General features: G+C 39.0%; 1 protein-coding gene across 1 annotated transcript in view; it reads right to left on the bottom strand.

Moving 5' to 3' along the window:
* SPRED2 (sprouty related EVH1 domain containing 2) overlaps positions 1-13,463 on the bottom strand; it is a 170,581-nt gene that overhangs the window by 70,468 nt on the left and 86,650 nt on the right. Inside the window, exon 2 of the mRNA XM_053712096.1 lies at positions 1,272-1,449. Coding sequence (XP_053568071.1) covers positions 1,272-1,449 — 178 coding nt within the window. The remainder of the gene's footprint in view (positions 1-1,271; positions 1,450-13,463) is intronic.

Consider the following 13,463-nt stretch of genomic DNA (forward strand, 5'->3'; position numbering starts at 1 on the left):
AGCTGGCCCATTTTAGGTTCAGAACCCTGTATAGCACTTGGTTATTGGTGGTTACATTTAGCCACCAATAAGCAAACGGAAACCAGGTTCTGAACCAAACATAGGCTGGCTCCTAAGCTTTACATTCCTGCTTTTTAAATAAAGATAGCAAAAGAACAAAGAAATTGATAATAGGAGTAAATTAGAAAGTTGCTTAAAATCGCATATTCTACCTGAATCATGAAAGAAAAAAATTGGGTTTAGTGTCCCTTTTATTATGCAAATGTACTGTATTTAGTGGTCCTTTTAAGATACACTAAATGCAGTATAACTAAATAACTGAGGCAATAACACTTACTTAGAATTTGAAGTGAGCAGTAAAATATTTTCTGACAAATTTAATGCAATTTTCCCTCCCCGTGCATCATGTGACCGCCATCAGCCAATCACAAAATGCAGATATGTATATACTGTGCACTTTACCACATGAACAGAAGGAGCCAGAGCCTCAAACAATCTAAAAATAATTGGCACATTTTGATAATAGAAGTATATTTTATTAAGTTTTTCTTTTATTGCATGCTTTATCTGAATCATGATGATACCATAAAAGCCTGTTAAAGAGACAGTAACAACCTAAACACTTTATCAATATATTAATATAGAATAATTAGTTATACACAGTAAAACAATATACTTCCATTATTTATTTTGGCCTCTTTTCATGTAATTTAAATTGTGCATTTTCTAATTCTCAGAACTAAAATGTACACTGCAGATTTATCAAATCTAATCTTGTTATACCCATTTCCTTTTAACAGACAAGAACTGAAAAACAATGCACTTAATACAAACAACCACGGCTAGTCTTTTCTGCAAACTCAAGCCCAGATTGGCTCTTCTAAATGAAGCAAGTGGTGGCTGGAGTTTGACGGTTGGAAAACAATTGCAGCAAACAAGAATGGTTTAAAAAATATTTAGATTTCTTTTTTCTGACAGATTTCAAAGTTTCTTTTAATTTCCCTGGATAATATAGTGCAAAATTGTCATGATCTAATTTCATTGCTGGACTTGAGCAGGAAACAGTCGGCGAACCAAACAGCAGCTGCAGAGTTTGTGCCTCAAAGCAGGACTCTTAACTATGTGTTTAACCACTTTCAGGGGTGCAAAAATTACAAGCTTTAACAAATTACGAATCTACTATATCCAAATCACTGAACTGATTACAACTCATGTAATTTTAAATGCTTTTGTGACATTATAAGAAATTAATAATATGCTTAGTTCATTACCACTTTGTCTTTCAATCGTTCCCCGTGAATTAGAAAATCACATCTCCCGCTGCCTTCTGGGTAAACGACTTTAGAGACCCCAACACGGCTGAGTCCACCTCCATCATGTGGTAACCATCCCCCACTGGAGTCATCTCTGCTCATAACCACCGCCTTCACGAGCACTATGTAGCTGTCACTAGAAAATAAATAAATAGCAAGTTGTTAAACAAGGATTTTTTTTTTTAATTAATGCTTCTTTGATAAATGTATGTCTTTAATAATGGTGAGAGTCCACAAGTCATCACCTGTAAGAATTCCCCTCCTCCTAGTGGTCAGGAGAGGAATACCCACACATAATGACTGGAAAATGGACAGAATATAAAAAAAATAAAAAATAAGTTTATATGAACAAACAATCAAAAGTGAAAGAAAAATGTTTTTTATTCACGTCCTGGGTGGCCTCAAACACACTACATAAAATTATGTTTTATACAATCTAGGGAGCAGGGCCTTTAATTCTTCTGTCCCAGTCTACCTTCCCTGTCTCATGTTTGTTTTTTTAACCCCCATATAGAACTGTAAAATCTGTTGGTCCATTACAAATAAATTATTAAATAATCGTCATGTGGTTACTGGTCTGTTAAAGACTTACACACAGAAATATTATAGGAGCCAGCAAGCATAGAATCTCTGATCTTAAAAGAAAAGACAAAATGATCTAAAATAATATATGTATATATCAGCGCTCTACTGTCCTGCTTGCGTCTTTTTGTTTAGTGAAATCAGAGATTTCCATACTCGGCCAAAAGTCTGCCTAACTTCACCCAAGTGGCAGTTATGCACCTCCAAATGCATGAGTAGCACCCTTGCAATGTTAGTCCCTCCTAGATATTAAGTTCGAGAACAGCCACTGACTGTAGACATAGCCCACATAATTCCACAGAACCGTTTTCGGGTAAAACAACCCGTCCTCAGACAAACAGTGAGTAAAAACATAATTTATGCTTACCTGATAAATGTATTTCTCTTGTAGTGTATCCAGTCCACGGATCATCCATTACTTATGGGATATTCTCCTTCCCAACAGGAAGTTGCAAGAGGATCACCCCAGCAGAGCTGCTATATAGCTCCTCCCCTAACTGCCATATCCAGTCATTCGACCGAAACAAACAGAGAAAGGAGAAACCATAGGGTGCAGTGGTGACTGTAGTTTAATAAAATTTTAGACCTGCCTTAAAATGACAGGGCAGGCCGTGGACTGGATACACTACAAGAGAAATAAATGTATCAGGTAAGCATAAATTATGTTTTCTCTTGTTAAGTGTATCCAGTCCACGGATCATCCATTACTTATGGGATACCAATACCAAAGCTAAAGTACACGGATGATGGGAGGGACAAGGCAGGGATTAAGCGGAAGGAACTACTGCATGAAGAACCTTTCTCCCAAAAACAGCCTCCGAAGAAGCAAAAGTATCAAATTTGTAAAATTTTGAAAAAGTGTGAAGCGAAGACCAAGTCGCGGCCTTGCAAATCTGTTCAACAGAGGCCTCATTTATAAAGGCCCAGGAGGAAGCCACAGCTCTAGTAGAATGAGCTGTAATCCTTTCAGGGGGCTGCTGTCCAGCAGTCTCATAGGCTAGGCGTATAAAACTCCGAAGCCAAAAGGAAAGAGAGGTTGCCGAAGCTTTTTGACCTCTCCTCTGTCCAGAATAATTGACAAACAGGAAAGATGTTTGACGAAAATCTTTAGTAGCTTGTAAGTAAAACTTCAAGGCACGGACTACGTCCAGATTATGTAAAAGACGTTCCTTCTTTGAAGAAGAATTAGGACACAATGATGGAACAACAATCTCTTGATTGATATTCTTGTTAGAAACCTACCTTAGGTAAAAACCCAGGTTTGGTACGCAGAACCACCTTATCTGCATGAAAAATCAGATAAAGAGAATCACATTGTAAGGCAGATAGCTCAGAGACTCTCCGAGCCGAGGAAATAGCCATCAAAACAGATCTTTCCAAGATAAAAGCTTAATATCAATGGAATGAAGGGGTTCAAACGGAACTCCTTGAAGAACTTTAAGAACCAAGTTTAAGCTCCATGGGGGAGCAACAGATTTAAACACAGGCTTAATTCTAACCAAAGCCTGACAAAATGCCCGGATGTCTGGAACTTCTGCCAGACGCTTGTGCAAAAGAATAGACAGAGCAGAAATCTGTCCCTTTAAGGAACTAGCTGATAATCCTTTGTCCAACCCTCTTGGAGAAAGGATAATATCCTAGGAATCCTAACCTTACTCCAAGAGTAATTCTTGGATTCACACCAGTAAAGATATGTACGCCATATCTTGTGATAGATTTTCATGGTAACAGGCTTTCGTGCCTGTATTAAGGTATCAATGACTGACACGGAGAAGCCACGCTTTGATAGAATCAAGCGTTCAATCTCCATGCAGTCAGTCTCAGAGAAATTAGATTTGGATGATTGAAAGGACCTTGAATTATAAGGTCCTGTCTTAGAGGCAGAGTCCATGGTGGAAAGGATGACATGTCCACTAGGTTTGCATACCAGGTCCTGCGTGGACACGCAGGCGCTATTAGAATCACTGATGCTCTCTCCTGTTTGATTTTGTCAATCAGTCGAGGGAGCAGAGGAAACGGTGGAAACACATAAGCCAGGTTGAAGAACCAAGGCGCTGCTAGAGCATCTATCAGCGTCGATTCTGGGTCCCTGGACCTGGATCCGTAACAAGGAAGCTTGGCGTTCTGGCGAGACACCATGAGATCCAACTCTAGTTTGCCCCAACAATGAATCAACTGAGCAAACACCTCCGGATGGAGTTCCCACTCCCCCGGGTGAAAAGTCCGACGACTTAGAAAATCCGCCTCCCAGTTCTCCACGCCTGGGATATGGATTGCTGACAGGTGGCAAGAGTGAGTCTCTGCCCAGCGAATTATTTTTGAGACTTCTATCATCACTAGGAAACTCCTGGTTCCCCCTTGATGGTTGATGTAAGCCACAGTCGTGATATTGTCCGACTGAAATCCGATGAACCTCAGTGTTGCTAACTGAGGCCAAGCCAGAAGAGCATTGAATATTGCTCTTAATTCCAGAATATTTATCGGAAGGAGTTTCTCCTCCTGAGTCCACGATCCCTGCCTTCAGGGAGTTCCAGACTGCACCCCAACCTAGAAGGCTGGCATCTTCCAATCTGACCTGCGAAAGGTCATACCCTTGGACAGGTGGACCCGAGACAACCACCAGAGAAGAGAATCTCTGGTCTCTAAATCCAGATTTAGCAGAGGGGACAAATCTGTGTAATCCCCATTCCACTGACTTAGCATGCATAATTGCAGTGGTCTGAGATGTAGGTGCGCAAATGGCACTATGTCCATTGCCGCTACCATTAAGCCGATCACCTCCATACACTGAGCCACCAAAGGGCACGGAATGGAATGAAGAATACGGCAAGCATTTAGAAGCTTTGATAACCTGGACACCGTCAGGTAAATTTTCATCTCTACAGAATCTATAAGAGTCCCTAAGAAGGAGACTCTTGTGAGTGGGGATAGAGAACTCTTTTCCTCGTTCACTTTCCACCCGTGCGATCTCAGAAATGTCAGAACTATCTCTGTATGAGACTTGGCAATTTGAAGGCTTGACGCCTGTATCAGGATGTCGTCTAGATAAGGAGCCACCGCTATGCCTCGCGGTCTTAGAACCGCCAGAAGTGAGCCCAGAACCTTCGTAAAGATTCTCGGGGCTATAGCCGACCCGAAGGGAAGAGCTACAAATTGGTAATGCCTGTCTAGAAAGGCAAACCTTAGGAACCGATGATGATCTTTGTGAATCGGTATGTGAAGGTAGGCATCCTTTAAGTCCACTGTGGTCATGTACTGACCCTCTTGGATCATGGGTAGGATGGTCCGAATAGTTTCCAATTTGAAAGCTGAAACTCTGAGGAATTTGTTTAAGATCTTTAGATCCAAAATTGGTCTGAAGGTTCCCTCTTTTTTGGGAACCACAAACAGATTTGAATAAAAACACTGTCCTTGTTCCGTCCGCGGAACTAGATGGATCACTCATGGATTTGCAGATAACCTTGAAAGATGAAATCTCCCTTGTGGAGGGAAAGCTTTGAAGTCCAGAAGATATCCCTGAGATATGATCTCCAACGCCAGGGATCCTGAACATCTCTTGCCCATGCCTGGGCGCAGAGAAAAAGTCTGCCCCCTACTAGATCCGACGCCGGATAGGGGGCCGTTCCTTCATGCTGTCTTAGAGGCAGCAGCAGGCTTTCTGGCCTGCTTGCCTTTGTTCCAGGACTGGTTAGGTTTCCAGGCCTGCTTAGATTGAGCAAAAGTTCCTCTTGTCTTGAAGCGGAGGAAGTTGATGCTGCACCTGCCTTGGAATTTCGAAAAAAGGCACGAAAATTAGACTGTTTGGCCTTTGATTTGGCCCTGTCCTGCGGAAGGGTATGACCCTTACCTCCAGTAATGTCAACAATAATTTCTTTCAAACCAGGCCCGAATAAGGTCTGCCCCTTGAAAGGAATGTCGAGTAATTTAGACTTTGAAGTCACATCAGCTGACCGGGATTTGAGCCATAGCGCCCTACGCGCCTCGATGGCGAGTCCTGAATTCTTAGCCGTTAGTTTAGTTAAAGGAACAATTGCATCAGAAACAAATGAGTTAGCTAGCTTAAGAGTTCTAAGCTTGTCAACAATTTCAGTCAACGGAGCTGTATGAATGGCCTCTTCCAGGGCCTCAAACCAGAATGCCGCTGCAGCAGTGACAGGCGCAATGCATGCAAGGGGCGGATAGTGGTACGCTTTGCTAAAGTAGAAACTGCTCCCTCCACCTTAGGGACAGTCTGCCATAAGTCCCGCGTAGTGGCATCTATTGGAAACATTTTTCTAAATATAGGAGGTGGGGAAAAGGACACACCGGGCCTATCCCATTCCTTACTAATAATTTCTGTAAGCCTTTTAGGTATTGGAAAAACACCAGTACTCACCGGCACTGCATAGTATTTATCCAGCCTACACAATTTCTCTGGCACTGCAATTGTGTCACAGTCATTCAGAGCAGCTAATACCTCCCCAAGCAATACACGGAGGTTCTCAAGCTTAAATTTAGAATTAGAAATCTCTGAATCAGATCTCCCCGAATCAGAGACGTCACCCACAGACTGAAGCTCTCCGTCCTCAGGTTCTGCATACTGTAACGCAGTATCAGACATGGCTCTTACAGCATCTACGCGCTCTGTATCTCGTCTAACTCCAGAGCTATCGCGCTTGCCTCTCAATTAAGGCAATCTGGATAATACCTCTGACAGGGTATTATTCATGATTGCAGCCATGTCCTGCAAGTAATCGCTATGCGCGTCCCTGATGTACTTGGCGCCATATTAGCGTGCGTCCCTTGAGCGGGAGACGAAGGGTCCGACACGTGGGGAGAGTTAGTCGGCATAACTTCCCCCTCGACAGACCCCTCTGGTGACAATTCTTTTATAGATAAAGACTGATCTTTACTGTTTAAGGTGAAATCAATACATTTAGTACACATTCTCCTATGGGGCTCCACCATGGCTTTTAAACATAATGAACAAGTATCCTCTGTTTCAGACATGTTTGTACAGACTAGCAATGAGACTAGCAAGCTTGGAAAACACTTTAAAGCAAGTTAACAAGCAATATAAAAAACGTTACTGTGCCTTTAAGAGAAACAAATTTTGACAAAATTTGAAATAACAGTGAAAAAAGGCAGTTACACTAACAAAATGTTTACAGTGTATGTAACAAGTCAGCAGAGCATTGCACCCACTTGCAAATGGATGATTAACCCCTTAATGCAATAAACAGATAAAAAAAAAAACGACAGACGTTTTTTAACAGATACAACAAAACTGCCACAGCTGAGCTGTGGATTACCTTCCCTATAAACGATTTTGGAAGTCTTTTTAGCCCTTTAGAGATGTCCTGTAGTATTCATGGGACTGCTGAGGGAATCTGGATGATTCATTTTGTAATTTTAACTGCGCAAAAAAGCGCTAAAATAGGCCCCTCCCACTCATTATTACAACAGTGGGAAGCCTCAGTTAACTGTTTCTATGCAGAAAATAAGTAAGCCATGTGGAAAAAATTATGCCCCAATAAGTTTTATCACCAATGTTCCTCAAAAAACGATTAAACATGCCAGCAAACGTTTTAAACGTCCTTTTTTAAAGAGTATGTATCTCTATTGATAAGCCTGATACCAGTCGCTTCTACTGCATTTAAGGCTTTACTACATTACTTCAGTATTAGCAGCATTTTCTTAGTCAAATTCCATTCCTTAGAAAATTATTTTACTGCACATACATTAATAAGCCTGATACCAGTCGCTTTCGCTGCATTTAAGGCTTTACTTACATTACTTCGGTATCAGCAGTATTTTCTTAGTCAATTCCATTCCTTAGAAAAATATTTTACTGCACATACCTTAGTTGCAGGAGACCCCGCACGCCATTCCCTTTCTGAAGTTACCCCACTCCTCAGAATGTGTGAGAACAGCCAGTGGATCTTAGTTACTTCTGCTAAGATCATAGAAAACGCAGGCAGATTCTTCTTCCAAATACTGCCTGAGAAAAAACAGCACACTCCGGTGCCATTTAAAAATAAGAAACTTTTGATTGAAGAATTAAGTATAAAACACCACACTCCTCTCACGACCTCCATCTATGTTGAGGGTTGCAAGAGAATGACTGGATATGGCAGTTAGGGGAGGAGCTATATAGCAGCTCTGCTGGGGTGATCCTCTTGCAACTTCCTGTTTGGAAGGAGAATATCCCATAAGTAATGGATGATCCGTGGACTGGATACACTTAACAAGGGAAATACACTTAACCGCCACAACAGTGTATCTAAATCAGAACAATTGCTGTGTCGAATTACTTACTACATAAGGAATAACAGGTCATACCTCTATAGATTATGTAAATTATACTATGTATGTTTAGCAGTTGAGCTTTGCAGAGAGCACACTTGCTTTAAAAACATTATATCCTTTTATGAGCTAGTAACACACAAGCTGATGGTTTATATTAAAATTAACTTGCTCACTTTCTCAGTGAGAGGCCAAGATAGGAAACAAGTCATTTATATTTGGGATAGTGTTTGGCATGAATCTGGAATATGAAATTCTTTCAGTTTTACATTTAGTGCCACCATATTTGTATTTCCGTAAAATGCATCAAGGTGGCTAGAAATATTTGTTTTCTTTGCATTTTACATGAACACCACCCATTCAGAATGACAGGAAATTAAGGATTACAGAAACCAAAGGACCTTTGTAAAAGCAGCTGCAATACAATATTGCTAAAGGCGTGCTTAGAAATGTCACCAAGTCTGACAACATAAAAAGCTACACAAAACATGCTATCTCGACTGTTCTGTGGTAAAATGTGTGTTTCGGTTCCAGTTCCCCCCCCACCACCCATCATGTAACCATCAAGGAAACAATATGGCAGAGCCTTATTCTAATTTCAGTAGCTCACTGTAATAAAAGGAAAACAAAAATGTGAAAAGACCATGAGATATATGCGACGAGTATATATGAATATTCAAAATGACAAGTTAATAATATTCTGTGTTGGAAGAGATACTTAGGTAGGCATCTGGAGAGTAATGGGTCCCTACCTTTCAACAAAAGTTACCAAGAGAACAAAGAAAAATGATAATAGTAAATTAGAAAGTTGTTTAAATCATGAAATAATTTTTTTTTTCCTTTAAGCTAAAATTAGCTAATATTATAAGATTTTTAATGTTTATTGCATAAATGATCACTAAATAAATAAGTTATATTATGCAATTATTTTGTGCTTTGTATAGCAGAAAATGTTAGGTTATAATATCAGTAAGTATTATACGGCCCCAACCGAGCTACTTCAATAATGTCACTCATTGGCTGGCAAAATTAAATTACAGCCGGGGTTGACAAATTTTTAGAAAACATAGCTCCCTACTTGCCATTATTTCACTATTCCTGTGAGCCACGTCTCCTAAAATTCTGCTTTTAGCTCCTAACATTTTGTTATTATCTGCATACCCAATTTCCTCAGTATTCTGGAAGCTCTGGCATTCTAAAGAAATGTGTCAACTTGTAGTTTAACTGTTATAGACTATATATCAAATCTATCTGAGAAATAATACGTACTCCATAAAACAAAAACATTTCATAAACCTCAAAGAATATATGTGCTCTGGCCCATAAAGCCTATCTGTCTCCTTATCTTTACATATTTGAGCTTATTCCCACATACAAACACGACGACTTTAAATAAAACAAAACATATAATATCAGGGCCTGCATTAGACCACCTTGAAGTAAATTTTAAAGTAATTTATATCCATCACATTTTTTTTAAAAACATAAATAAATATTTTGTTCAGGGAGGGGGGAGATTTATTTTGTTTTAAAGGTATATATGACTGCTTATATCTCTATCCGCAACAAACAAATCTAATTATTTGTCACAATTATTTTTAAAAAGTATCTGTTTTAATGTTACCGACGAACATGTAGACATCCACACGAATAACTATGGCTTTTATAAATTCTATACAATGTTTTGAGGATTGACCTTCGTGAGTAAAACTTAATACTTTAAAGGGACACTGAACCCAAATGTTTTATTTCATGATTCAGATAGAGCATGCAATTTTAAGCAACTTTCTAATTTACTCCTATCATGAGATTTTCTTCATTCTCTTGCTATCTTTGTTTGAAAAGCCAGCCCATTTTTGGTTCACAACCTGAGTTGTCCTTGCTGATTGGACAGCACCAATAACCAAGTGAACCAGCTTAGAAGCCTTTTTTTTCAAATAAAGATAGCAAGAGAACGAATACAAATGGACAATAGGAGTAGATTAAAAAATAGCATGCTCTATCCGAATCATGAAAGAAAAAATGTGAGTTTAGTATCCCTTTAAGGACAAGAAATAGAACAACAATACTGTATTATTATTTATAGTATTATAATTTGTGTAAGTCCTTTGCCATGTACAAAACAATATTCATCATAAAAGCCCCGACCTCAGTAGAGAATACAAAAGGAGATCAGATGTATTTTACACTAGGTAACAAAATTGCATAGTCCATTACTTTAAAGAAACTAAAGCCTTACACTTGTTTGTTTCATATTTAAACAACTAATATATATATATATATATATATATATATATATATATATATATATATATATATACATATACACTGTATATTATGTTAAGGCTAATCTTACTACAAATGTATCAATATGTCTAGCATTTAATTAGTGAATTAGTGTTGTCTCTTTAATGCCTGCTTAAATAAATTACTCAAAAGAAAAGTCGCAATAGTTCCGCATCTAAAGAACGTTTTTCTTTCTTTAGCTGGCAATATCACTTAAAACTTTACTTAAGTCAGTCTGGATGTCTGTGCCAGAGAACTGTTTTATCACAGTATTTAATAATATATAACAATTTCCTGTCTCAGCTCTTCAAGGTTTCTGGAGCAAAACATGGCTTTTCGTGTGGTCTGGGCACTCCACAAATGCATTGGATATTTTTTTTTTTTTAAATACATCAAATTGAGATTCTCAAAATAGATGCTACTGTTCTTGGATTTCCACAAAACATTTCAGTGTAGAAAATAGGGAAACTGCACTGCCAGTACAAAATCAAGATCTATTTTTTCCACTACTAAAAGGAATTAAATATTCAAAACAAATCTTATTCTATAGAAAGCATATGTGCCCATGAGGACTTCCATTAAAAGGGACATAAAAAATGCATAGTTTAAAGTGGCATTAACGTATTTTTTTTAATATACAAGTATGGTATATGAGCATCTAAACATTGCATTGAAAGAATCTAAATACAGAATAAATGTTTACAGAGACAATAAATGTTATTATTTTTTTTTATAACCTTACAATCTCCAAGACAAACAATGAGAAGTTATAAAGCACATTTATTGCTGTTATAGTAAATTAATATTTTAACTTTACCCTCTTAACAGCCGCCGACGTGGCCCATCATTTTTAAACAAAGAGGTTAATTAGAGCGCGTCTCGTCGCCAGTGAGACCCGTGCTATTACTGGGATTAAAACAAAAACTTAAAGGGACACTCAAGTCTAAATTTTTTTTTAACTTTCATGATTCTGATAGAGCGCACAATTTTAAACAACTTACTAATATACTTCCATTAACAAAATGTGCACAGTCTTTTATATTTACACTTTTTGAGTCACCAGCTCCTACTGAGCATGTGCAAGAATTCACAGAATATATGTATATGCATTTGTGATTGGCTGATGGCTGTCACATGATGCAGGGGGCGTGGAAATAGACATAACATAACCTTTGTCAGAAAAAAACAAAACACTACTCGTTTGAAGTTCAGACTAAGTTCTATTGCATTGTCTTTTTATCATGCGTTTGTCAATTATGAAAATCTACTTTATTTACTGGTCTTTTAAATGACGTGATGTACAGGGTACGTGTCATTAAAAGGTAAAAAACGGCTCCAGTTGGCAGAAATTTGTTTAATATCTTAAGCAGACAACAGTACAGACAATTGCCTTTCTAATGCGCACTTTCTTACTTGCTCGTCTACCAAGCTTTATGAATGAAGAGTGACTTGAGCCTGGCAAGACAGAGAGGCAGTGAGCACAGTAGGAAGGTAATGGGGTAGATGCAACCTTCTAACTGGCTGTACTGCCTCTGCCAAATATATGAAACAAAACTGTGCTGGATTGGGGAGCCCTACCAGAGCAGGTTTTTAAATTAAAATGATTGTAAATTTTACGTTAGGGTAAACATAACGCCGATCCTCCGCCCGCAGCTCCTGCTTTCATAAGCATATCGGTGATGATCCAGCTTCCTCCAATCGTTGCATGCCTCACGAGCTGGACGCCAAAGGGGGCACACAACAATTGGAGGAAGCTGGATTATGTTTACCATAGCGCATAGGTAAGTATTTTAAAAAATAATCAACTTTGTAAAGTTTAATGAATGAAAGTGCCCCAGTTTTTAAGATTATTTTTAGATACTGGGCACTTTTTCATGAAACTTTACAATTACATTAAAGAGCTGCAATGAATGTGTTTTATAGCTAGGTATTGTGTGACTTGCATATAGTCTTTAAGTCTTTTTTTATAAGGATGTGAACTGTACCTTTATAATAATGTAATGCTCTGATTTTATTAGAACAATTGACAAGGTTCTGTGTATCAAGAAAAGGACAATGATACACAAAGGCCTAGTGCAATTCATGTTCCTGGCCCCCTTTACTGTGCAAAACTTGGCACATTACTGAGCTTGTGATCTGAGCTAAAGGGCCATAATAATCAAAAAATGATATGCTCTAATTTTTTAGGACATGTCATTTTAAGACTATCAATAATAGCGTAATAAATTAACTTTTTTTTTTGCTTTGCAAAATAAGTAATTCCTAACTCTCCTAACTCGGTCATTCCAAACTCTTCTAACTCGGTCATTCCAAACTCTCCTAACTCGGTCATTCCAAGCTCTCCTAACTCGGTCATTCCAAGCTCTCCTAACTCGGTCATTCCAAGCTCTCCTAACTCGGTCATTCCAAGCTCTCCTAACTCGGTCATTCCAAGCTCTCCTAACTCGGTCATTCCAAGCTCTCCTAACTCGGTCATTCCAAGCTCTCCTAACTCGGTCATTCCAAGCTCTCCTAACTCAGTCATTCTAAGCTCTCCTAACTAAGTCATTCCAAGCTCTCCTAGCTCGGTCATTCCAAGCTCTCCTAGCTCGGTCATTCCAAGCTCTCCTAGCTCGGTCATTCCAAGCTCTCCTAGCTCGGTCATTCCAAGCTCTCCTAGCTCGGTCATTCCAAACTCTCCTAGCTCGGTCATTCCAAACTCTCCTAACTCGGTCATTCCAAACTCTCCTAACTCGGTCATTCCAAACTCTCCTAACTCGGTCATTCCAAACTCTCCTAACTCGGTCATTCCAAACTCTAACACGGTCATTCCAAACTCTCCTAACACAGGCCTAGATTTAGAGTTGGGCGGTAGCCGTCAAAACCAGCGTTAGAGGCTCCTAACGCTGGTTTTGGGCTACCGCCGGTATTTAGAGTCAGTCACTAAAGGGTCTAACGCTCACTTTCCAGCCGCGACTTTTCCATACCGCAGATCCCCTTACGTCATTTGCGTATCCT

The sequence above is a fragment of the Bombina bombina genome, chromosome 4, assembly GCF_027579735.1.
Source record: "Bombina bombina isolate aBomBom1 chromosome 4, aBomBom1.pri, whole genome shotgun sequence".
In the NCBI taxonomy this organism is placed as follows: domain Eukaryota; kingdom Metazoa; phylum Chordata; class Amphibia; order Anura; family Bombinatoridae; genus Bombina; species Bombina bombina.